General features: G+C 38.6%; 1 protein-coding gene and 1 pseudogene across 1 annotated transcript; both read right to left on the minus strand.

The window, feature by feature from the left end:
• Window positions 1–7,604: 7,604 nt before the first annotated feature.
• Window positions 7,605–8,953, minus strand: LOC131434021 (lipase 3-like). The gene is made up of 2 exons (XM_058600645.1): window positions 8,127–8,953; window positions 7,605–8,065 (listed from the first exon to the last, which is right to left on the minus strand). Exons 1-2 carry the CDS (start codon window positions 8,937–8,939, stop codon window positions 7,685–7,687), a joined length of 1,194 nt encoding a protein of 397 aa, XP_058456628.1. The 5' UTR covers window positions 8,940–8,953; the 3' UTR covers window positions 7,605–7,684.
• Window positions 8,954–15,478: 6,525 nt separating this feature from the next.
• Window positions 15,479–16,873, minus strand: LOC131426168 (lipase 1-like; annotated as a pseudogene).
• Between the last annotated feature and the right edge of the window lie 9,824 nt (window positions 16,874–26,697).

Consider the following 26,697-nt stretch of genomic DNA (forward strand, 5'->3'; position numbering starts at 1 on the left):
TCAGAGCTTGAGTGTGGGATTTAATAATAATAATAATAATAATAATAAAAATAATAATAATAATAATAATAATAATAATAATATAAATAACACCGCGTTTCCAATGATTCCACCTGTTCAAAACAGAAAGTCAGCATAGGCCCCGCCTTCATGGATGGAGATGTGTTATGACGCGCGAATATTTAAAGAGAACGGTCGCACGGTATGGCAATTTTGATACCTCGTAGTTCATCCGATGACACGACCAGCTATTTGGCACTCTAGGTATATGCTATAAATTATGGGAAGATGTTCAGTTGCCGGCACCCCACCGTAACTTTTGACAGAAAGCAGATAGCGTCATTTCGACAAATGTCATGTGTGTGCGTATGTAATAGCAGCACGTTCTTTTTGTACCAAAGGGGCTGTCCATAAAAGACGTCACGCCGCAAGGGGGAGGGGGGTGTTTCATAAAACGTGACCTTTTGTGACAGGGGGAAGGGGGGGGGGGGGAGGTTTTTGGAATGTGACGTCCAATATTTTCAATGAGGGCATTTTTGAAATACCTAATTATATTACTGCTTTGCCCTATTTCCTAAAAAAATCTCCACAATAAACGTTTACATTTTATAGGGAAACGTGTATTTGTTGATGTAAAAGCTTCTTCTTGTAAATTCAGAAATGAATGATGCAGGAAATCATTTCTGTTGTGATCAGCAATAGTGCACGGAGTGCACGTAAAAAAGAAAAAGATGCCTTCAAACGGTTTAACTTAAGTTATGCACTGACAATTTTTTCAGTAATTTGATTTTCTAGCATTGATAATAGCATATCTTAAGAATTTATCTTATCTGATTCTGATGCAGTTAATTCAATTGTACTCCATTTGAAAAAGGGCGGGAGATTTCAGACGTAGATCATGTTATGTCTTATCTTGATCATATGTGATTTTCCTCCACCAACATCAAAGGTTATCGAATCATCCAATGATTGAACTCACATAAATCAAGAATCATTTTAGCTCAAAATCACTACCCATTGTGTGACGGAAGATCAGTACCGATATTGATCGATGTGATTTAAAATTCACTGATCAACTGATCATGAAAAGATTGTCCGGCAGTGATCTCGTTTTGATGAGGTTTTGGTCTTTATTTTCTCAGCCCTGTATGCTGCACTAAGGAAATATTATTCTTTACCTAAAACAATAATATATCTGTGTACCCCTAGGAAGAATAAAACAGATGATTCAAATGTTTCATCAATTTCAACCAAATACTTTTGTTAATTTATATAATTGATATTAACATAATTCTTCCGATGATTTTGTAGTTTTAGGGATATTTTTTAATCTAATGACAGCATGTAATAAATCCATTTTTCCCTCATATTTGTATGGTTTGTCATACATATTGAGAATGTATTGAAATGAATTTTATTTATTTTGAATTCATGACATGTGACATAGGGGGGATGGGGGGTCTTTGCTTCTGTGAAAATTTGTGACAAAGGGGGGATGGGGAGTCAAAAATCGTCCAAAAAAGCGTGACGTCTTTTATGGACAGCCCCAAATACCAAAGGAAACAGACGCCTGTACTTTTTGCTGCGCTTAAAACAAATTTCAATTGCGTGAAAATCAACACAAAAGCTTTTTCTGACTTTTTTTTTATCTATCTATATATAGTGGAAAAAGTGTGTGTAGCTAATGTTCTCTGGCATGCTTGGACCGAACTACTAATGATTTCTTTTGTTCGAAAAATGACGTTTATGTGGAGGTTTAAGGCTATAGTGCATAAGAAAAATCCTTCGAGAAAGTAGAGAAAAACTAGAAAAATTTTTCTATGGACTTGGAAATTTTCCATTCAATGCATGCTAGATCTCCGATGATCCGATGATTGTTTGGCGCGTATTCCCGCACGGATTTTTGGCTACCTGGGCAGCCATGGCCACCAGACGGCTACCAAAATTGATTCAGTGACTACTGTCAAATACAGGGTCCGGCACTCGAAGTGTAACCAATTAAAAAGGCCATAAATTCAGTTTGGAAAATGACTTTTACTTAATTCAAAGTACAAAATGTGTAAAAATAATACAAAATTCAGAATCAATTCACTTTTGCTCGATATGACCACCTTTTGCCTTGACTTGATGACTTGAGAGAGCGAAGGAGTTGCTTCGTTTGGCCGAAAGCGGTCAATTTCCGAACATTGTATTTTCTGACGAGAAAATTTTTCCAATTGAGCAATTCGTAAACTTTCAAAACGATAGGGTTTACTTCACCGACCGTTCATACGAGAATTTGAGTCATCGATTGGCCACCAGGAGGCAGCACCCGCAACAGATAATTGTTTGGGCCGCTGTAACCGCAGATGGGCGCTCTCCAATCGTTTTCATCGACCCTGGCGTCAAGGTAAATGCGACATATTAACGGGAAAGTATTCTGGAGGTTGCTTTGAAGCCGTGGGCAGACAAACATTTCGGTGGCAGAGCATGGACGTTTCAGCAGGACTCGGCGCCGTCTCACAAAGCTCGAGTGAACCAAGAATGGCTGAAAAACAACGTTCCGAACTTCATCACGTCCACACAATGGCTCTCGAATTCACCAGATGCGAATCCAATGGATTATTCTCTTTGGGCCATTTTGGAGAGCAAAGTCCGAACTAAAAGATACACCAGTCTCGAGGCGCTGAAAAAAGTTATTGTCCGCGAGTGGGCCAAAATACCTGCAAGTCACATTCGGCCAAACGAAGCAACTCCTTCGCTCTCTCAAGTCATCAAGTCAAGGCAAAAGGTGGTCATATCGAGCAAAAGTGAATTGATTCTGAATTTTGTATTATTTTTACACATTTTGTACTTTAAATTAAGTAAAAGTAATTTTCCAAACTGAATTTATGGCCTTTTTAATTGGTTACACTTCGAGTGCCGGACCCTGTACAATTTGACAAAACAAAGTCGCCTGTATCTAAGTTAGCCGAGCGTAATCATCTTCTCACCTTCTCTGAAAATGTCAAAGATTTCGATGTAGAAAAATCCAGGTGGATACGGTTGTATCGTTTGAATCTGGCAGCGGTGAGGCTGTCGGTCACCAGAATGTCTGCCAGCCATATTATTCCCGCCGGCAGCGTTTAGTTAGCCATTTAGCAGCCATGCATATGCGGATTGAGTTGTGAAATGCTATCCCACTCCCGCATACGCATGGCTGCCAGATGGCTGACTAAACGCTGCCAGCTGGAAAAATATGGCTGGCAGACATTCTGGTGATCGACTGCCTCACTGCTGCCAGATATACAACTCAAACGATACAACCGCATCCACCAGGATTTTTCCACATACTTAGATACAGGCGACTTTGTTTTGTCAAATTGGATATGACAACCGTCACTGAATCAATTTTGGTAGCCGTCTGGTGGCCATGGCTGCCCAGGTAGCCAAAACGCTATGCGGGCTGTAGAGTAAAATATGAATACTAGACTATTAATAAAATCGTTCGGCGCGCAATGAACTGTTATATGTGAAAATTTTACTCAGCCTACTTGATTCACGTGTTTCTTTATTTCGAGCTACATGTTAAATCAAATAGGGGGGGCAAATGAACAGTGTTTCCGTTTTTCGATATATAGGGTAAAAGCTCCCTAATTCATTTTAGCTCCAATTTCCATCTCATTCCTTCACCTCATATCTTTGAACATTAATCATATTTTTAAACGTACCTGAACAAAACTGTGGAACGTTTTAAAACATTTATTCTAGGTTTTGCCACACTTTCCAATTGAAAAATTTAGGAACCACTTTCGTCTGAAGTTTTACAATTCATCATGTTTCTGAATATTTACTCATCGGCTCGTCTCAAAACATGATCCCTATTTCACATAATTACACCACTATTAAATGTTGGATGACCTTATAGTTAGTAATGTTCACTTTCCACTTGTTTAATCAACGATTGAAGACTTCTTAAATTACCTGATAAGCAATAAAAGCTATAAAAAATATGAGATGAAAAATTGCACTTAATTCACTTGATTGCGCTTTGTTTACATCTCATTTCGTATCGCAAGGTTGCCAAGTTTTCTCATAATGTTAAATAAAAATTTTTATTTTTTCTTCTTTAAATTATCATCAACAAGTATTTTTTGGTATCCGTGACATTAGTTTAATTATATCATTGATATTTACAGGGTGATTTTTTAAGAGCTTGAGAACTTTTTTAAACAATAAAACGCATAAAATTTGCAAAATCTCATCGGTTCTTTATTTTAAACGTTAGATTGGTACATGACATTTACTTTTTGAAGATAATTTCATTTAAATGTTGACCGCGGCTGCGTCTTAGGTGGTCCATTCGGAAAGTCCGCTTTTTTATCGACAAATTTTGTTCAGCGATGAGGCTCATTTCTGGTTGAATGGCTACGTAAATAAGCAAAATTGCCGCATTTGGAGTGAAGAGCAACCAGAAGCCGTTCAAGAACTGCCCATGCATCCCGAAAAATGCACTGTTTGGTGTGGTTTGTACGCTGGTGGAATCATTGGACCGTATTTTTTCAAAGATGCTGTTGGACGCAACGTTACAGTGAATGGCGATCGCTATCGTTCGATGCTAACAAACTTTTTGTTGCCAAAAATGGAAGAACTGAACTTGGTTGACATGTGGTTTCAACAAGATGGCGCTACATGCCACACAGCTCGCGATTCTATGGCCATTTTGAGGGAAAACTTCGGAGAACAATTCATCTCAAGAAATGGACCGGTAAGTTGGCCACCAAGATCATGCGATTTGACGCCTTTAGACTATTTTTTGTGGGGCTACGTCAAGTCTAAAGTCTACAGAAATAAGCCAGTAACTATTCCAGCTTTGGAAGACAACATTTCCGAAGAAATTCGGGCTATTCCGGCCGAAATGCTCGAAAAAGTTGCCCAAAATTGGACTTTCCGAATGGACCACCTAAGACGCAGCCGCGGTCAACATTTAAATGAAATTATCTTCAAAAAGTAAATGTCATGTACCAATCTAACGTTCAAAATAAAGAACCGATGAGATTTTGCAAATTTTATGCGTTTTATTGTTTAAAAAAGTTCTCAAGCTCTTAAAAAATCACCCTGTATATGTAAATAAAACTGATTCGGATTCTAATATTACCAAATAGAGCGTGTTAAATACTAATCAAATAACCATTGTGGCAAATCTAGTAGCACAGGTTTCTTTCCGCTATACGTCACCATAACACTGTTAAATGCGTGTGTGTGTTTCATCGGCTGTGCACAGAGATGCCAGATATTTTCATAGAAAATATGTATCTGCTCTATCTGTTTTCACTAATAAAATGAATCAAATTCAAACTCAAATCAAATTCAAATTGGTTTTAAATTTTAATATAAATGTTTATCAGTGTTCATCATCAAACAATTGCACAAAAGATTTCCATTTTAACATGTGACATGTCCGTTGATTAATAAACTCTTAAAGAAGTACTGTAATCAAATACTAATAGATACTTAGAGAGAAAAGTCCAACGTTTTACTTCTCACTTTTTATGAACCTTTACAAATCTGTATTAAATTTAGAAAATCTGTAATCTGATTTAACGAATGCGAACGCAAAAATTTATACAATACAGATAAATCTGTATGAATGGCATCTCTGGTTCTACATTTTGTTTTTAGAAGGGCTAATACCTAAATAGTAACAATTCTTTTTTTGTTTTTTCAAGTTCTCCAAATGTTAAAATTTTAAATTTGAAACGAAAGTAATAAAAACGATCCCAAAAATTTCAAACATCGAAATGTCTCCAAACTGTTTTTTTAATATCGTGTATTGTGTCATAGCTGGTATTACGCCCTTTTTAAGGAAAATTCTGACATTTTTGAACCTGACACTGTAATAGTGCAATATTTTGATTTTGATTGCTGTCGCTATTACTAATTTATGGGGTGAATAAAGAACCAACGATAGGATGAATACATAATATTAAGTTAATTATTAGTTAACATATCAGAAGTGTTTTTAGCTGATTTTTTAATTATTATTTTAATTTCCAAGGAATGTGAATCAATTCCCAATGTGGAGTAAGGCGAATTAAGAAGAAATATGAAAAAATCGTAGTGATTTTGATGGCTAAATCAACGTTTTTAAGGTAACGTCCTTACAAATGAGATGAAATAGGGAGCCGTTACCCTACATTGTGTTCAATGCCGTCAAAACAAGTTATAGAACGATTATACAAGAAAAGAAAGTGATTAACAAGAGCACGTTTTTCATAATTCGTTGTTTTCTAAAAACTCCAGAAATGTGAATTCTATCTTCACGTTAGACACAAATATTGCTGTCACAATTCGCTGAATTTTTCATTCAGAGACAACAGGATTGGGGTGTGCTGCCACTTAAAATTAACACCGTTAACTCAAACACCAAAACTGCTTGGCTCCCTACTTTATGGATCAATTCCATAACATAACATATCGATTCTCGTCAAATTATATGAAATTTTATATATTTGTGATGTTTTTTTTTTCATACTCAGATCAGAGTATGCTGTGCGTTTGGCTGTCAGCTTTCGTTTGTTTACTTGTTTGTGCGGTTGAAATTCTGCGTTCTCAAAGTGTCGCGTATTGAAAATGGAAGGGAAAATTAAGGCTAAGTGAGAAGGGTATTTATTACTATGCGGAAATTGGCGAAGCGAGTTGGAATTCATCATGTCAGTGTTAAAACCATCATTAATATGTTTGGAGAACACTATTCTTTGGATGAGCTATCAGGAAGAGACAGAAAACCCGGTTCTTCAAACCCGAAACTGGACCAGAAAGTGGTATCTCTAATCATGAAGAACAAATCAATGTCAATGCGTGATTTGGTCAAAAAATCAGGAACGAATGTCGGAATGATCCAGCGTATCAAGAGGCGAAATCACCTGAAGACCTACAAGAAGCAGAAAATCTCGAAACGAAGTGTAGAACAGAATAAACAAGCAGCAACAAGGGCCCGGAAATTGTATTCGCGTCTTTTGCAGTGTCCGGATGCAAGCGTTTTGATGGACGATGAGACTCAAAAACCCTTCCAGGTCCACAATACTTTACTGTCGTCGTTGGGGAGGATGTGAGCGATGCGGACAGGTCGATTCAAGTGGAGAAATTCGGTCGGTACTGGTATGGCAAGCAATATTTTCCTGTGGTTTGAAGTCAACCATTTTTTACACTACTATAAATGCAGAAATCTATTGATCTGAGTGTCTCCAGAAGAGATTGCTGCCTTTATATAAGAAGCATAGTACACCATCACTGTTTAGGCCGGATTCAGCGTCGGCTCACTGGTAAGGAGATCAGAATAATTTGGGCTCAAGCGTCCATAAAATGCGTTGCAACACTTGTCCGGAACTTGATGAAGAGCGTTCGAACAAAAGTTCGATAATTCGTGAAGGAATAACTTAAATTTCATCTCTGCTGAACTCAGTACTTTCGGAACTGCGATAAGAATGATTTGGCACTACTGATTGGGGAAAGCCCCCAATCGGTATCAAGCAAACCTACTTCAAATCCCAGTCATAGGCAAGCTAATTTTGGACGTATGCCGTTTTGGCAATCCGAGCATCGATAACACGGGCATTGATTAGATAATATAAATAGTAACCGAAGGGGGTTTAAAAAATGGTATGTATTTCATTCCTTAATGTTGAGTCATGCAACCGTAGGAAAATCCGGTCCAGTGCATCTATTATGCGTTTGCTTGAAGATCCGCGAGAAGTTCGTCGTATAGCAGCGACCGGACGTTGATGGCCCACACGAAGTCCATATGGTTGAATTCGCGCATTCGAACCAGATACGTTTTGTGGACATTCGGTAACTCTTGGCGAAGTAGTTCAACGTCTTCCGGAGCCGCCAGCCAATCGTTGGTACTGTGATACAGGAAAGTTGGGGCCTGGACGTTCGAGAAATCGTACCGCGGAGGAGTTGGTTGTCCATAGCGAATATTATTGATCGCAATCCCATGGTCGTACCGTCTGAAGATACGTGACCGCGTTGTCTGGCCATGATGAATCATCTGCATAGCGGATGCTCCAGCTGGTGAGTGAGCGTGGATAACCGGTAGCATTGTCTATGTGGGAGGAAATCGGTTAAACTCCGGAACGTCTTGGTTTTAGCAGACGAGTACTTACGAAGTTAACCTCCTGTGTGTTAAAGCCAGCAATCAGGAAAGTATTTATCGTACACATTTGTTGATTTGGTGCGCCATCATGACATTGTTCCAGTCCACCTTGAATATCCATTTCGTTGGTCGGAGCAAAGTAATGTGTTCCCATCATTTGAAGCATCAGTTCCGTAGTGTACAAGAAGGTAGCCAAAAAGATTACATACGGACTTCTGGTGTGGTGCATGTAGGCTGCAGGTGCAAGCATATGGGCACTTTTGACACGGCGATTGTAGTACGGATGTTCAGACATCATAACCCAGAACACCGTCGTTCCCTGCGAGTGACCGACGTACTGCAACTGCTGCTGACCGGTCTGTGCCAGAATGTAGTCAATCATGTTCGGTACATCGATACTGCCGACCTCGTGCCAGGAGAAATCCCAGAACTGCTGCGTCTCGTTGTTTCTGGAGCGATGACGATTCGAGTAACGGTTACCACGGGCATTTCCCATCCACACGTCGTATCCGGCATCGGCCAACATGTAAACCAGACTAGTCTGCGGGCCCATCAGAATGTAGTCCGCCGACGAACTCAGCATTCCATGCTGTAGCAGAACTACCGGTTTGCCAACCGCTTCCGGAGATGCGGGACTACCCGGACAACGGTGAAGACCCAGCAGGTATCCATCGTCCGTTTCGATGATGTGCTCTTCTGCGGGATATCCGTACTTGCGCAGTAATCCCAGCGAATCTAAGTGAGCATCCTCTATGATATCCGGGTGAATGTTGGCATTAACTCCGAGCACGAGAAGGACGAGAGCAATAAACAATTGTTGCATTCTTTAGAAATGTAATTCCACGAACTGAATCACGAATATCCACGGGACCCGTATTTATAATTCTCTACTAATCGCACACTATGTACTGCGTCATTCTGATTCGGTACATGAATTTCCTCGATAAGATTATGGGTGTCCAATATCGGTGTCAAACATTCGTTGGGATTCTGCTTATCACAGTTGGTTATAGACGTTGAGATATCCTGAACGCGTGATTTGGTCTTTCTTTTTCTTTTTAAATCACGGAACCTTACATTGCTGCACTAAAACAAGTCAGATTACATTCACAGCAATGAAAGAGGGATTGACAAGCGAACAGCCAGGATAAAATTCACATTGAGAGATTGAAGATGTGAAGAAGGATTTAGAACAGGTCTTCAACATGAACAATATTTCATTACGCACTGAGTTTATAAATAATGGGAAAATACTTGATCGAGTCTAAGCCAAGAAAATTAATAAAATAAATATAATATGAAATTGATTAAATTAAGCCGTTGTGAGAGATATATATACTGGACTACACAGACAATTTAAGGGACAAAACCAGAGCCGGTGAAACATATTAAGCCCAGGTGGGTAATTATTCGTACCGGGGAGAACGACACACTATTTTGAAGTATTATTTAGTCGATTTTTAAATAATATTTTGATTCGATATAACTTTGCATGAGACGCGTAAATTCGAAGCTTGAAGCGTTTTCGATATTTTGTTGTAAAACAAAATTGTGCATTTAAGGGTTAAATACAATATCAAACTACAAAATTTCTGCCAATATTTGTTTGTAATGTTAAGTCAGCAGTCTTAACGTATAAACTTATTTGTGTTTGCAAATTTTCGAAATTATTTCTTTGAGAATTTTGGTTACCCTGATCGTTTATTTGGTTGGGGTTGATGGTGAAAGATGTCTCGCATGAATCGAAAGCAATCTCTTGGCATTACACTCCTTCTATGGAATTTGGCTTTTCTGTTTCAACAGACTTCGCAGCCGATTCTTAGCATACAGAATCATTTTATGGCTAGTACTACGATCCTACTGATACTATGAATCATTCCACGTCGGGGCTCGAACATATGACAACTGGCTTATAAGACCAGTGCCGTATGCATTGAACCGCAAACCCGGGCGAATCGAACGGTGCACAAAACAAATCCAGCCGCTGATGTGCATAGCACATTGTTAAAAATCGTCAATCGCACCACAAACACAAAACTTGCCGTCATATAAGTGACGTTACTTTTTGATTTACGAAAATTTAAAAATAACGAATTCCGTTTATTGATAAAACATTGCTTCCTATAAGGAAAAACCGGGCAAGTCCAGCAATGGTTTAAGAAGTGTTACCCGCACTCAGATTAAAAACAAAGATTCATGGTAATCTGATTTTAACGTGACCAAATTAAGCAGTCATCCGGAAAAAATGCGAGCAAGTTTTGATAATCGTTATGGATGAAATCCGGACTGAACTGGAAGTGCTTTTATGGTACCTCGTTCGCTCATAATCCATCAAAAGCAACAACCCATCAACAATCCAGAGAGCTGGTCGGCACTGCTTAGTCGCAATAAAAAGAATTTCTTGCGTTGGTATGAAACAGTGGACGAAACATGGATCTATCTTTTTTCTCCGGAGTTGTTTCAACATTTAGACGGGGAAAACGCAACAGGTAGCTGCAACAAGTATGGCGTCAGTTTTTAGACTCTCGAGGTATTATTAACGTCGACTATCTTGAAAAGAAAGTACCAACAAAAGTTTTTAGTTATTAATGCGTTAGGAGTTATTAATGCGTTTGAAGTATGGAATCTAAAAAAACGGCCTCATATGGAGCAGAAAAAATCATCCATATTCTCAATAACCTAGCCCCCAGCGACTACTTGTCATTTGATGATCTGAGAGAGTCATCGCCGCAACTGAAGCCTATTTAAAGGCCATGGACAAATCATTCCATAAGTATGATATAAAAAATGTAGATAATAAGTAAAATAATTTTGCTCAAGAAATGTTGTTTTCCTAGTTAGTTCCTGAACTTTTTGGACGATGTGGAAGCAACCTTCTCTACGGCAGTATCGAACCTCACGGAGTGCAAGTCGACTCGACACTGAATTTGGTTTTCTGTGAGTAATTTTCTCAAATGTGGAAACCGTGAACTTATGTATACGAAACCGTCATATCAAATAGAGGAATGACAATGGTTTGAAAAACATGGAGAATTAGACATTGTTCGTCATTGAGTTGTAGATGTTCAAAACCTAACCACTGTCTATATGGTTTTACTTCTACATTTTGAATTTGTACCCCGGTATAGAAAACAAAGGCGCAATCCTACGTCAAAAGATTTTGAGTGATTTCATTTATGTGAAGATAAAGAATGGAAAGGCGAGATGTGACAAGGTTGATTTTAGCAAGCTGAAATCTTTTACTAACTTAACTTTCGCAAGAGGAGTTGAACTTAAGCATCTCATCAATGCAAATCACTCGAGTCTCTGGAATGCCGGAAAGTACCGAAAAAGGCTTTTACCACTTACTATCCGAACCGACAAAAGAATAGTTATCAGAAGTTGTTACTTTCTACTTGCGGCTGCATTCTCGTACACAATTAATTCTCTAATAGTGAAAAAGTAAAAATAGCATGATTGGTTTCCATGGCGATGAGTGCAGCGCTACTGAATACCGCTTACAACCTAGGCTAAACAGCCAGCACGCTGTGACTCTGGGGGCATAAACAATAGTTCGAACAAACCTTTCATTCTGATGTTCAACTAGCTGTATAGAGATTGAGGAAAATATCCATACAGTGAAGAACTCAATGTGTATAAGAATGCTGTCGCAAGTAGAAACTGACAACTTCTGGTAACTTTTCTTTTACCGGTTCGTATAGTAAATGGTAAAAGACCTTTTTCGGTACTTTCCGGCATACCAGAGACTCGAGTGATTTGCATGAATGAGATGCTTAAACTCGGCCCCTTTGGTTGAAGATAAAAATTAAGTCACTAATAGATTTCTGCTTACTCAAATGACCATTGTCACACCTCACTTTTTTGTTGTATATCTTCACATCCTTGCTCTACCTTGAGTACTAGCATTTTATAATTTTGATTTTATTTATTATTCTCAGTTAAAATAAAACTATTTTTATTGTTATAAATGATACTAATATTACTACTATTTTTCGTTAGAAATTTCAAGTGGGTAATTACCCACCTTTGAAATTTTCGGGTGGGTAATACTCCCTACCGTACCCACCTCTTTCACCGGCCCTGGACAAAACTACTCTATTTTGCAAAAAAACTAACAGTGCTCATAGTGACAGAACGAAGTGTTAGAACCACCGGAATGAAAGTAGGTAGGGAATCGAGTTTCACGTAGGTTTCGTCGTTCATAATTATGCAGTTCAAATTTCCAGCAAGAATCGTATTGTACAGCTTTCGAACCCTCGGCCTGATCGATGCTTCTTGTTTCGGACTACGTTTTGGTTGTTTCTGCTTTTTATAGGTTCGAAGATTCAAACGTTCTTTAGCACTTTTTTGGCCACATCCCGAACTGAAACCTGCTTCTTTTGCTCGAACGCCTTCAGTATACGTTTATCCAACTGAGGGTTAGCAGGACCTTTTTTGTCGACCCGTTTTCGGTTTATCCGCAAAGGTGTTATCCTCACCGAACTTCCTGATTGCATTTCGCACGGCTTTTTCACTTACTGCTTCCATTTTTGCTATCTTTCTCAGTGACAGTCCGCGTTCTGTGCACCATTTGTACACAATTTTTCGACGTTGTTCTGCTGAAAGTCCACGCATTTTGAAACAAACTAATGAAAACGAATAAACAACTATGTTCACACTATGAGTTAAAACGAGTTTTAACTCTGATTTCATGTTTTAAGCGAAATAACATGTTTCAATTTTACTTCATATTCAAAAACGTCACATTACAACATGTTTTCCCTAAATAACATGATATAATTGTCAGTAAAGCACAACCCTGCTAGCTTTTTCCGTCACTTTTCGACTGTCAATTGACAAGCTGTTCAACAACAGCAGTTTTCCATCAAAGTAGCCATGTAATCATAATAAAACAAAACTGGAAACTATATATTCTATGCCAGCTAGATGAAATTACCAGTAAATTTTATAAAAATTCGCACCTCGTTTCGCCATCACTTGTGAAAAAATACTTATGAAAAAGAAAATTTTTCACTCACAAATCTCGGAGAAAGGTAAGTGCATATTTACATCACATTCACACGCAGCAGTTTTGCGATTTCGACAAACTCAAAATGAAAGGTCTTGAGGTCTCATAAAAAATTTCTAGACTTTATCCAGATCCGACTACCGATCCTACATCCTACACCTACCGACCCACAAAGTGCTATGAGTAAAATAAATGAAAACATGTGCACTAATTTTGCTCGGATTTTCTCAAACTTTGTTTCAATTTGTCTCAAATTTTGCGTATGCATTCCTCATGATCAAAAAAGACAATTTGCATCATCAGCCATTTTAACCCTTGAAAATTTTCAATGATATATGTTTCTAAAGACTGTCCCAGAAAGTATGGACGCAACCAAAAACCGCTGCCATTTCGCAGTGGTTCATAATCTGTCAATTTTTATGGCTGCGTCCTGTTGTTGACACTCTTCTCTAACCACTTGTGCAGTTATTTCTTCGTTTTCATTAGTTTGTTTCGAAATGCGTGGACTTTCAGCAGAACAACGTCGAAAAATTGTTTACAAAAGGTGCACAGAACGCGGACTGTCACTGAGAAAGATAGCAAAAATGGAAGGAGTAAGTGAAAAAGCCGTGCGAAATGCAATCAGGAAGTTCGGTCAGGATAACACCTTTGCGGATAAACCGAAAACGGGTCGACAAAAAAGGTCCTGCTAACCCTCAGTTGGATAAACGTATACTGAAGGCGTTCGAGCAAAAGAAGCAGGTTTCAGTTCGGGATGTGGCCAAAAAAGTAGGCACTTCGAAGTGAAATGTTCTTCGTGCTAGAGAACGTTTGAATCTTTGAACCTATGAGAAGCAGAAACAACCAAAACGTAGTCCGAAACAAGAAGCATCGATCAGGCCGAGGGTTCGAAAGCTGTATAATACGATTCTTGCTGGAAATTTGAACGGCATAATCATGGACGACGAAACCTACGTGAAACTCGATTACAAATCCTTGCCGGGACCACAATATTATACGGTGCGTGAAGGGCAAGTGTTAAATCAGTCCGAGACATCGATTGAAGTCGAAAAAATTGGTAAGGTCTGGCAAGCAATTTGTAGCTGCGGTAAGATTTCGAAACCCTTCATCACCACTGCTTCAATGAACAGCGAAATATACATCAAGGAATGTTTACACAAACCGACTTCTACCCATGATTCGAAGCCACAAGGATGCTGTTGTCTTCTGGCCAGATCTTGCTTCGTGCGAACATTACGAAAATATCCTAAAACAAGTATTCCGACGTTGGCAGTGGAAGTTGCTGACAATATTCAAAGGTCTGTTAGTGCCGATACCATCAGACGCGTAGCGCATAGGCATAACATAATTTAAATGGCCGAGTAGCTCGGGAAAAAAAACCGCTACTCTCCAAAGCCAATATCAAAAAAGCGGCTGGAATTTGCGAAAGAACATGTGAACAAGCCTCAAGATTTTTGGAACAATGTAATTTTCACTGACGAAACGAAAATCTACCTGTTTGGATCGGATGGAAGACAAATGGTATGGAGCATGCCAAAAGTGGAACTAGTGGAACTGGTGCTATGGAGTTTATTGAAACGAATATGAACAAAACGGGTTATCTAAACATCCTAAAACGCAATCTTCAACCTTCGGTGGAAAAATTAAAATTACCACAGGATTATTACTTCCAGCAAGACAATGATCCCAAGCACACCTCCTACATAGTACGTGAGTGGTTGCTCTAGAATGTGCCGAAACAACTCAAAACTCCTCCTCAATCACCCGATTTGAATCCTATTGAGCATTTGTGGTGTGAGGTGAACCACAGGCTAAAAAATGTTTACCCAACAAATGAGAAATAACCTCAAAACGGCAATTCAAAATATTTGGGAAAATATTCCACTAACAGTGACCAAAAATCTGATGGAATCGATGCCGCGTTGCGTACAAGCCGTGATACATGCCAAAGGAGGACACACCAAATACTGAATAAGATTATTTATGACTAGCGAAATAGAGTTATTGTCAAACTATAATTAATGTGTTTAATTTCTTGTAATCCCTTTAAAAATGAAAATTACTAAAGAAACTATATGTGTGCACTCAATTTTGCCACTGACTGTACGATAAACTACGAGGTATCAAAATTGCCAGACCGTGCGGTATCATTTCATCACTGGAGAATTGACAACTGCGAGAAACGGTTCTCTTTAAATATTCGCGCGTCATAATACATCTCCATCCATGAAGGCGGGGCCTATGCTGACTTTCTGTTTTGAAGAGGTGGAATCATTGGAAACGCGGTGTTATTATTATTATTATTATTATTATTATTATTATTATTATTATAAAATCCCACCCTCAAGCCCTGATCAATCGCTATTGTGATTATTGTCATTGTTGTAGCGCTCCAGTACGGGCAGTAGCTTATCGTAAACCTGCGAACGGGCATTTTTCGCCTGCACAAAATCAACATGATTGAATTTTTCATCGGCGACGGCGTTGGCCCCCACCAGCCGAGGGATCATCGTGGCCAATTGTTCGACGCCTCGGAAGTGCACTAACCAGTCGTTGAGTCCATAAAAGATCTGAACCGGTGCGGACGAGACGGTCAGGTTGTAGATCGGAGGTTTCCAATTGCTGTATGTTTGCAAGTTTCCTTCCCTGCCGTAATCATACTACCGGAAAAGTCTACTGTTAACGATCTGTGCGAAATGATATAACTGCTTCGTTGAAGAGCCGGACGGGAAGTGGCCAATGTAGACGAGATTCAGCTCCTGGGGGATGGACGGGAGTTAGAGTTATCTTTTGTTGAGAATTCAACTAACCTGATCCCACGTCTCGCGGTGTGGCCCCGCCATCTCTTCGGTCAGTTGAGCACAAAAATTCTCCTTATCCGCTGTCGGACACAATACATCAAAAATTTGTTGGATACTTTGAAAGTGCGGTACTTCGTGAACATCCAGAACATCCAGTACCTCTTTCACTTGGTCTTGAACCTGGAACAGTAGCCGAACGAGCGGACTACGAACCCGCTTCATAACAACGGCTGGGGCCAGTGCTGTCATGAGAGCAATTTTCTTATTGTACTTTGGTCTAGTACAGGTCATTACAAAATAGGTTGTACAGCCTTGTGAAAATCCAACGTACTGAAACTTCGGGGCAGTTGTGTTCAACAGCACGTGATCGATCATTGCCGGTAGATCGTGGTAGCCAATCTCGTGCCAGGAAAAATCCCAGTATTCATCAGTGTCAACGAGCAACGTTGTATGGTTCCGGGAATAAAATGTTCCGCGGGCATTCGCTAGCCACACATCGTAGCCATTATCGGTCAGCAAATAGGCTAAGCTATTGTTTGGACCACTGACCACGAAATCGGCTGAACTACTGAGAAATCCGTGAACCAACAGGACAGGAAGCTTCTTCGTTGTTGAGGGTTGTCGCGGTAAAATACGAAACATTGTCAATATGTAACCGTCTTCGGTTGTCACCATGTGACTTTCCATTTGGTAACCATATTTGACAATCAACTGCGGCTGTAAATCAAGAAGATCCGATATCATTTACACTCGAACTCGTTTCCTGAGCGCAGTCTAACTTACAACTAGTAAATCTCTATCTTCTAAATCACCAGTGAACCACTTGATCACTTTCTTCATCCCGATATCATTTTCACTTTTCTTACTGTCGAAATCTTCTTCCGAAGCCGGTGCACTTCGGGCCCAAAGAATACAGGCAAAGAAAGAACACCAACCGATAGTTGCCATTTTTTTTGTGACCGATTTCCGGGACTACGTACGAGTCTTGTTGGAGCTACGTTCTGATCAGAACTATCCTCAGCTGAGCAGTTCGATCAGTTTCTATGTAACTGCATTTGACACACGAACCTGGCGACCTGCGGCAACTCGGAAGATCAATTCCATATTGCGATTATAACCTTGCCCTTCCAAGGTTTATTCTACTAGAAAGTAAACATCTCATCTGACGGATCTGAGGATGAGCGCGGGGTAATAGTATGCGATCAGTCATCGCTTCCCACGGAAGAGATCGAGAAAGCATGACGAGATCCGAGTAACCGATGAAGCACGCCAAACGAAACTGCAAGTGACCTGCGGGTATAGGCGCGGCCTGCTCTGATTTAATTTATCGAATGGAAGATGACACTTTTGGCACGCTTTTGATGACGTCCGGTTGACGGACTAGGGTTGCTCGTTGCCGATGATGATTTTTCTACGATGTGAGTAGACAACAATTTTAACGGCAAAGAAATGTGTATAAGAATTAAGTCTTTGTAGGGTTGTGTCGTATTTTTGTTTTTTTTTTTCGAATTCTCGCAATAATTGATATCAGTTGCAGATCGTAATTAAATTAACAAGGTTGTATGGCGCACAGTATACTCAACAGTGTCTATAAAAAGGATTTTCATTTTTCGACTTACAAGTAATTACACTGTCAAGTTACGCATGTGGTCGATTTCATGGCTTTCGAGTTATGAAGTTTTATTCGGAACTACTTTTCAAATCGCTCGCATTTTTAGATAAGACTGCTGAGGATTCTGGGGATCTTTTTCGTATACTTACGTATGTAATTGACATAAAAGTTATTTTGCGCTCAAATTCATTCAGATATCGAGAATAATATCAAATTAACACCTGACATCACTAAAAATACTATAAAATTCATTTCATACCAACATACAAATTTGATTAGAATAGAACAGAATTAGGCTGGCAATAATCAACTCCGTACTTCATCATCACTGAGTTCAGCTCACCTGCCAATCGGTTTCGGAAGCATCACTGAGCGAGTTGAGTAACTGAGTAACCATTTGTGTATAGAGAAAACATCGTCTCAACATCGTAGTGTCAAGCAATGAGCAGATGAGCGCTGAGTGTACATCAAATATTAGCACCCACTGAGAGACGTTTTGTGAGTTGTGGCTTGATGTGTTTGTACATCAACACATTGAATCAGATTCTTATGACACTGTCTCCCTTGTATTAGGTTTTTTATCGTGACGACACAAATGAACAAGTATTCATCCTTGACAGTTCAGCGGTACTGTTTACAAACAAGCTTAAACAAAAATCGAAGAGCACATCTAAAACAATCATCTTTACACTTTGCAACTAGTCACTTTTATTTAATAAATATCAAAAACAAACCGTATTCAATCGTGAACAAATGTTTTAAAACTTTATTTAGGCAATACGGACCGTAAATGGTCTGATCCAATTTGTCAATAAACAAACAAAAGAAATTTCTGTTTACAAACAGTACTGCTGAACTGTCAAAATGTGTTCATCCGATTGAGGTTAGCAGTGACTGTAAAAAACCTAATTGCCCATCCACCAGAGTTGCCATGGGCGGCCAACGTTCGAATCGATGCCGTTTCAATCCAATTCTCAACACATGTTCTCGTATGCTGGAAAACGCATTCGGTTCAGTAGCCAGTTGTGTTTAGCTCGAGACATGAAATTCAATCGTTTATGGTATACATCACGCTACGGTTCGACTTTTGTTTCCGTACATTAATGCTCGTGCTCGTGCTTTAATACCAGCAAAAACAAACCGAAAATCTGGAAATCTTGCAATTTTTCACATTGATAAAATCATTTTCTCGGCTAATGTAATATAATCGGCGGTATGATTAAAATTTGAAAACCGGAGCACTGATCATCTTTTTCTTAAATTGGTGGCGTGTGGAAATTATCGGCGGCGGCGCACAGGTCTAGTTAAAGCACACACGAATTTATTTCCAGACATGACAGTCACGATCTTTTTTTTTGGCGCACATCTACGGTCCTCCATGAAACTGGCAACAATGGTGATAAACTGGTTGCACTGTTGAGTTCCCATCATCACATTTATAACACAAATGTCAAACCGTGAGAACCTTTCGATTCGTTAGCTCATTTGTATATATTGAGATGGCACACTTAATATTTTGTTTGTTTTAATGTAATCAGCTAACACCATGATCTCTCGTGTATTTAAATTAATAGCGAGAGGACAGTTGACAGCAGATATGAATCATAGCAGTTAAATGGGAGTTACTTTCATAGCAGTTAAATGGGAGTATACTTTTCGCGTTGGAAGTAAAGGTAGCTCGGAAAGCTCGGAATTCCAAGTGCTAACACAGTAGATTTCCGACGTTTCATTATGTACTACGAAAAAGTCAGAGTAGATTGCATAAATGTTAAAAAATCTAAATCTACGGTTCACGAGTATATGGAAAAAATTAGCATGACGACCTGGCTTTGGATGCCCATTTTTCGTGCTTTTCCGTTTTTTTCGTTTTGCGATTTGTTTTGCTTATCTTCTTGGTTATTTTTAGCAATTGTCTTTTAATATTATGGTATCGAAATGAGTGACAATGTTGACATTTGATTCTGCTCTACTCATGGCACACTTTAATCGAAATGATAACAATGCAATTAATCTCGCGCTCCACCAAGCGGTGAGTGCGGTCATTTTAGAAATTCTCTTTATTATTTATCTTTATTATGTATCTTTGGTTAAAGTATACATTTTGGGGACTCGGATAAATAATGCTTCATATCTCGACACCAATCCATTTTAAAGATTTCATGCTTTCGGCGTGTTTTCGTGTAATAATGTGGTCTACAACTTCTCCGAAGAAATGAGTTCTCTAGCACGCAATGTAGGCAAATTATAACAACAGTGTGGTTGTCAGAGTAAATAACAAAAGCACCGGAGTACAAGTTTAAAATATTTTCTATTTACGTGACTCTTCTATATTACGACAGTTGTCAGACGATTGCATCAAATCCGCGATGAAACCAGCCTTGTTAACATTATTTCTAAACAGACAGCACATCCAAACCAATTAGCGAATCTAATGAGTTTCCGCGTTGAATGGCTTCGATACGATCGATGTCAATGTTGATGATAGTGACCGACATGATTCTTGAAGTCAAGTTTGTGGTCAAGAATAATTCCCAAGTCATTCTCGAACGGTTTACGGATGTTACGGAACATCTAGAGGCATTGATAGTCGGAAGCATTCCGCTGTGAAGTTGAGGTCATTAAGATAAAGTAAAAATATAAACGGTCCTGAATGACTTCCTTGATGCTCTACAGAGTTATTTTTCAAACTTTGTTGCACACGATGTAAACAAGTGTGGTGTAAGATTCTGTTTAGTCACTTACAGTGACTGTTAAGATACAAATAAAGAGATTTCAGCTGGAGCGATTCAAAGCTGACCAGTTGACAAACGGAGTCGGTTTAGTGAGCTAGAAATATACAGGGTCCGGCACTCGAAGTGTAACCAATTAAAAAGGCCATAAATTCAGTTTGGAAAATTACTTTTACTTAATTCAAAGTACAAAATGTGTAAAAATAATACAAAATTCAGAATCAATTCACTTTTGCTCGATATGACCACCTTTTGCCTTGACTTGATGACTTGAGAGAGTGAAGGAGTTGCTTCGTTTGGCCGAAAGCGGTCAATTTCCGAACATTGTATTTTCTGACGAGAAAATTTTTCCAATTGAGCAATTCGTAAACTCTCAAAACGATAGGGTTTACTTGACCGACCGTTCATACGAGAATTTGAGTCATCGATTGGCCACCAGGAGGCAGCACCCGCAACAGATAATGGTTTGGGCCGCTGTAACCGCAGATGGGCGCTCTCCAATCGTTTTCATCGAGCCTGGCGTCAAGGTAAATGTGACATATTATCGGGAAAGTATTCTGGAGGTTGCTTTGAAGCCGTGGACAGACAAACATTTCGGTGGCAGACCATGGACGATTCAGCAGGACTCGGCACCATCTCACAAAGCTCGAGTGAACCAAGAATGGCTGAAAAACAACGTTCCGAACTTCATCACGTCCACACAATGGCTCTCGAATTCACCAGATGCAAATCCAATGGATTATTCTCTTTGGGCCATTTTGGAGAGCAAAGTCCGAACTAAAAGATACACCAGTCTCGAGGCGCTGAAAAAAGTTATTGTCCGCGAGTGGGCCAAAATACCTGCTAGCAGACCCTGTCAGCTTGGAGCGAAATCAATTTTCAGTTCAGCAACGCCATCGCACGGCATCACATTCAACATATCATGTCAATTGTATGGGTGCGCAGTGCTGCTATTCTGGCGCGCACGAGTTTGACATTTCTCTCCCCTGCTTCTATGTACGAGATTCGATGCGGACACGCCTGAGGGCACCATGTTCGCGAAAAAGGATGTTGCCAATGATTTGTTCTGGAAATGTGAGAGCTGGATATCTTGTTAATATGGTGTCTTTGCTGCAAGTCACATTCGGCCAAACGAAGCAACTCCTTCGCTCTCTCAAGTCATCAAGTCAAGGCAAAAGGTGGTCATATCGAGCAAAAGTGAATTGATTCTGAATTTTGTATTATTTTTACACATTTTGTACTTTGAATTAAGTAAAAGTAATTTTCCAAACTGAATTTATGGCCTTTTTAATTGGTTACACTTCGAGTGCCGGACCCTGTAGATCACAGCCATTGGTAGCCAAGTTGGACAAAAAAATCTGTTCCAATATAAGGTTTTTCAAGACACGTACCTTTGAATAAAAACAAGAAAGGTTGTTTGGTCAGTCTGCATGTACATCCAAAAATGAAAACGAGTCTTGAGACCAGATAGAGGAGACCGGGGCTGGCTGACCGAGTGGCTTTTCTGAAAAGGCTATTATGTGCAGTGGCGACATCTGTAATGATTTTGTTGGAGCAGGTTTCTATTCCTGGTGAAAAAAGAACGATGACCCCAGTGAATAATCGGTTGCCAATATATTTCGTGATGAAAACAAAACAATTTGTAAGAGCGATTCACGCGTGACATCAGCCAACTGCCACTGGATTGGCTTTCTTAAGAAGACACACAACGTCAACGACACGGAACATTTCGACGTCCGGTACGTGATTAATATCCGGCTTAAGAAATTCTTAAACTAATCTCGACGCACCGACCGAAGTTGAAGGAAATTAATACTGGCATTTCCGGATGCAAACAAACCAATCTCATTTGTAGTTGTGATTGAAAATGAACTGTCATAAAGCCTAATTGCTCAACAGAACTTCCTAGACCCAGTGCTAAATAATTGAGGAAAGCTTCAGTTGCTTCGTAATGGAAACGAAAGCTTGAGGTAAGGTATTTCGTGATAAACATAAATGAGCTGTCAGGAAGACTAATGCTAAATGATTATCGTGTGTTTTCTTTTCAAACTAAAATTACAAACTGCAACACTAACCGAAAGGGGGAAAAAATCAGCCGATCGCCGCCGACGTCTTATGCAGGCCCGTACCCAGGATTTCATTTCGGGAGGGGCCCAAAGACTAAAAATAATGTTACTGAAGATTGCTTATGAACCCGGCGAAAGACCATAGTAAGGTTAAAACCGGGTATAAATAAACTTAAAATTAATTAAAATTAAGATTGCTTATGTACCTAATTCTTGGTCTCACATGTCTGTCACATGTCACATTCTAAATAATTATATGTTTTTGGTTTCGGGAGGGGCCAGGGCCCCTCGGCCCCCCCCTCTGGGTACGTGACTGGTCTTATGGGTATAATTCAGAGAACCAGTTACGTTCGGCTTTTGGGACCTAATGGACGTCGTTTGTCACACAGTGCTGTCCCCACGAATCTTTTATCCCAAACAATCTGTCACGCGATGTGTGTCACTTGGAAGGCACAATCGAGATTTAATGACCTGAACTGTACCGAGTGTCGATTAGTGACTGGAAATGAACAAAAATTTGCAATCTTCATTGTCCCCACTTTCGGTTTTGTTTTCGTTAGTCATGACTTGGTACATTTACCAAAGCAATTCACGTGCGTTCTTTTGGGATTACCGTGACTTTCGATAAGCAATTGAGTGAGCAGCACCATATCTGACGGAGCATCGAATATAGCGCACCTCTCTGATAACAAAAGCTAGTTCGATTGAAGGCCAAACGGGTTCGTCGGACCACTTTCCCAGTTCTCAAATTATCAAGACAACGGTGACTTTTTTATGCATCCAGTCTCCGGTTTTATCGTCCAAAATACTGAAAGCAAGGTCGACTGCCACTCGAGACGAAATTTATACAAATTTTAAGCACTGAGTTCGCTAGTAAAATCCGGGGACGATTCGATCACCACGTGAATTGCCTTCAACGAGGATGAAAGAGTTATTACATGCGGTTATGTCCGACAGTTGTACGGAGCAGCTTCGAAACTGTCAGTCTAGATGAGTTTCGCATTTTTTTTCGGCATCGCAGTAGGTTGTGGTTTTTACATTTCACCGACCTAAAACCTCCCCGGTGCACAGTGGTTCAAAAGCCTAATTTCACGCTCTTAATTGATAGCTCATTAAAACGTGATTTTGGAAGTACAGTATCTTCAGCAAAGTTGCTAAGAATGATAGACGCCATCTTTTGGAAAATTTTATTTCTGTGATTTATCTCCATAAAAGTGAGATAAAAATATCAGTTTAGCTCAGGGCCAATATAGGGGGGCTAAGTTACTTCGACAAAGTTGTGCAGTTGCAGTTGTGTTTATTTTTAACAAATTTGCAGGAGGTGACTTGAGTGCAATTCGTGATATAATGTATTTTCTGAAAAGGGTGTCCTAAAACCAGTTCTTGTAAGAAAACATATATATTTTCAATTTATATGAGTTTTTCATGTTCTACAAAATCTTTCATCATTAAAAACTACACAACTTTCTCAAAATACTATGCTGCTATCATTTCAGTTTTATAAAATAGAGCCAATTTTCATGTTTTTTTTACAAATTTTCAACTAGTATATCATCAAAAGGCGCAAAAAGGTGCAGATGACACTACTTACATATTAAACTACTTCAAAAGAACTTTCATACCGTGGTTGAATTACTCGTCTGCGGGCGAAATATGTTCTTTTCAAATATCCTTGTCCTTGACATTTACAATGTATTGTATGTCAGATCAGATTTCAATATATATATATATATATATATATATATATATATATATATATATATATATATATATATATATATATATATATATATATATATATATATATATATATATATATATATATATATATATATATATATATATATATATATATATATATATATATATATATATATATATATATATAACAGTTTGGCTGAAAAGTTCGTATCGTTTCTATGAGAGGGCGCCACTAGAATTAAATCCATACCATTTTCAGTTAGTACCAACCTTCAAAAGATACGTGTATAAATTTGACAGCTGTCTGATTATTAGTCTGTGAGATATTGCATTTTGAGTGAAGCTACTTTTGTAATTGTGAAAAAAATGGAAAAAAGGAATTTCGTGTGTTGATGAAACACTACTTTTTGATGAAAAAGAATGCCGCCGATACCAAAAAATTGGCTTGATGAGTGTTATCCAGACTCTGCGCCGGGCGAAGCAACAATTCGTAAGTGGTTTGCAAAATTTCGTACTGGTCATATGAGCACCGAAGACGATGAACGCAGTGGACGTCCAAAAGAGGCTGTTACCGATGGAAACGTGAAAAAAATCCACAAAATGATTTTCAATGACCGTAAAGTGAAGTTGATCGAGATAGCTGACACCCTAAAGATATCAAAGGAACGTGTTGGACATATTATTCACCAATATTTGGATATGAGAAAGCAAAAAAAATGTGTGTTTCTATTAAACGATATATTATATATTTTTTTTACCATGGTAATTGCCACAACATATGATATTTTTACACATTGAAGTCTATAAATTGAATAGTTTAGTAACTGTTTTAAAAATTAAAGTTATGCATCTCCTGGTCGAGAATATTATTATCAAAACTCATTTTCTATTTATTTGTATTCATTTTATGATATAGCTGACAATGTTCTTAACCTAAAGCTAAAAGACTCTTACCATCGTCCGACAGATTTTTCTTGGACTGTTTTGGCCATCCACGACAGGATCCGATGAACCTAATAACCAATTCATGAGGTTACGATTCGTAAGTGATCTGGACTGCTTGAGTGTAAAATACTCCCGACATCTGTATAAAAGAAATTTCTTAATCGTTATGAACAGCACAATATAGCAAGCGTTTATCTACACTTTAATTTAGGAATAGAGAATATTTATCCGCAGAGCTTTTCTATAGAAAAACTTACCAGAAAATGACATAACGTAATTCGACATGATGATTGCCTTTTTCAAAGTCGTTACTTCTTATCTCACTTTAAAAAAAACGACTTTAATTATTACTAAACTTTTCTATTTGTGGATTTCGATGTCCGTAGAAATTTATTTATTATGAGAGTTACCATGGTAACAAATATATACTGAAATCTGATCTGATATTTAATGAACATAATCATTGCAAATGTCAAGGACAAGGATATTTGAAAAGAACATATCTCGTCTGCAGACGATCGCAGACGAGTAATTCAACCACGGTATGAAAGCTCTTTTGAAGTAGTTTGATATGTAAGTAGTCTCATCTGCACCTTTCTGCGCCTTTTGATGATATACAAGTTGAATATTTGTAAAAAATAACATGAAAATTGGCTCTATTTTATTAAACTGAAATGATAGCAGTATAGTATGTTTGAGAAAGTTGTGTAGTTTTTAATGATGAAAGATTTTGTAGAAAATGAAAAACTCATATAAATTGAAAATATATATGTTTTCTTACAAGAACTGGTTTTAGGACACCCATTTCAAAAAAAATATTATGAATTGCACTCAAGTTACGGGCATAGTACCTTCTGCAAATTTGTTAAAAATAAATTTCTGCACAACTTTGTCGAAGTAACTTAGCCCTATAGTGGCCTTGAGCTAAACTTATATTTTCACTTTTAGGGGGATTAATCACATAAATAAAATTTTCCTAAAGATGGCGTCTATCATTCTAAGCAACTTTGCTGAAGATATTGTACTTCAAAAATCACGTTTTAATGAGTTATCAATTAAGAGCGTGAAATTGGGCTTTTGAACCACTGTGCGGTGACACGTTCGTCATCTGCATCTAGTTGGCTTGTAGCCGAAATTTTTGGTTCTGTAGTTCTAGTTCGCTGTCAAATGCTTTGTTTAAGCAGTGTTCACATCTTTCTTCATGCGGTTGCACCAACATATAAGGAAACGATTTCGACGGAATATAATCAAACTATGATAAACCATAAATTTCTTTTCTTATTCAAAAAGAATTCAAATAACTGGTTATAGAGAATACAAGACTAGAGTTATACTTATATCGGGTTCGACTAAATTAACTTTGGACACCAGTGCGATTTGATTGTATTTTAGGTTTTGGATGCATTGTAATATCGGATGCGCTTCGCATTTTGTTTTCTCTTGCTTGAATTTTCAATGAAAGAGTGATTAAACTGAGTTTCCAGGGATTTGGGCATTGAACAACAGTGATTTAAAAGTATTGCTGAAAGTGACAGTAAAATGAAATGTGCTATTGCCAGTTGCTATGCAAATTTTTCGAAGCCTGAGTCAAAAGATGGCATTTTCAGCCACAGGTAATTATAAGCAAATCATTTCTGCTAGCAATGCATCAAATCGAAGGATTTGTGGGCGGCATTTCAGACCGAAAGAAATAAATGTAGTTGGAAGTTGGATTCGCTA

Source organism: Malaya genurostris, chromosome 1, assembly GCF_030247185.1.
Source record: "Malaya genurostris strain Urasoe2022 chromosome 1, Malgen_1.1, whole genome shotgun sequence".
Classification (NCBI taxonomy): domain Eukaryota; kingdom Metazoa; phylum Arthropoda; class Insecta; order Diptera; family Culicidae; genus Malaya; species Malaya genurostris.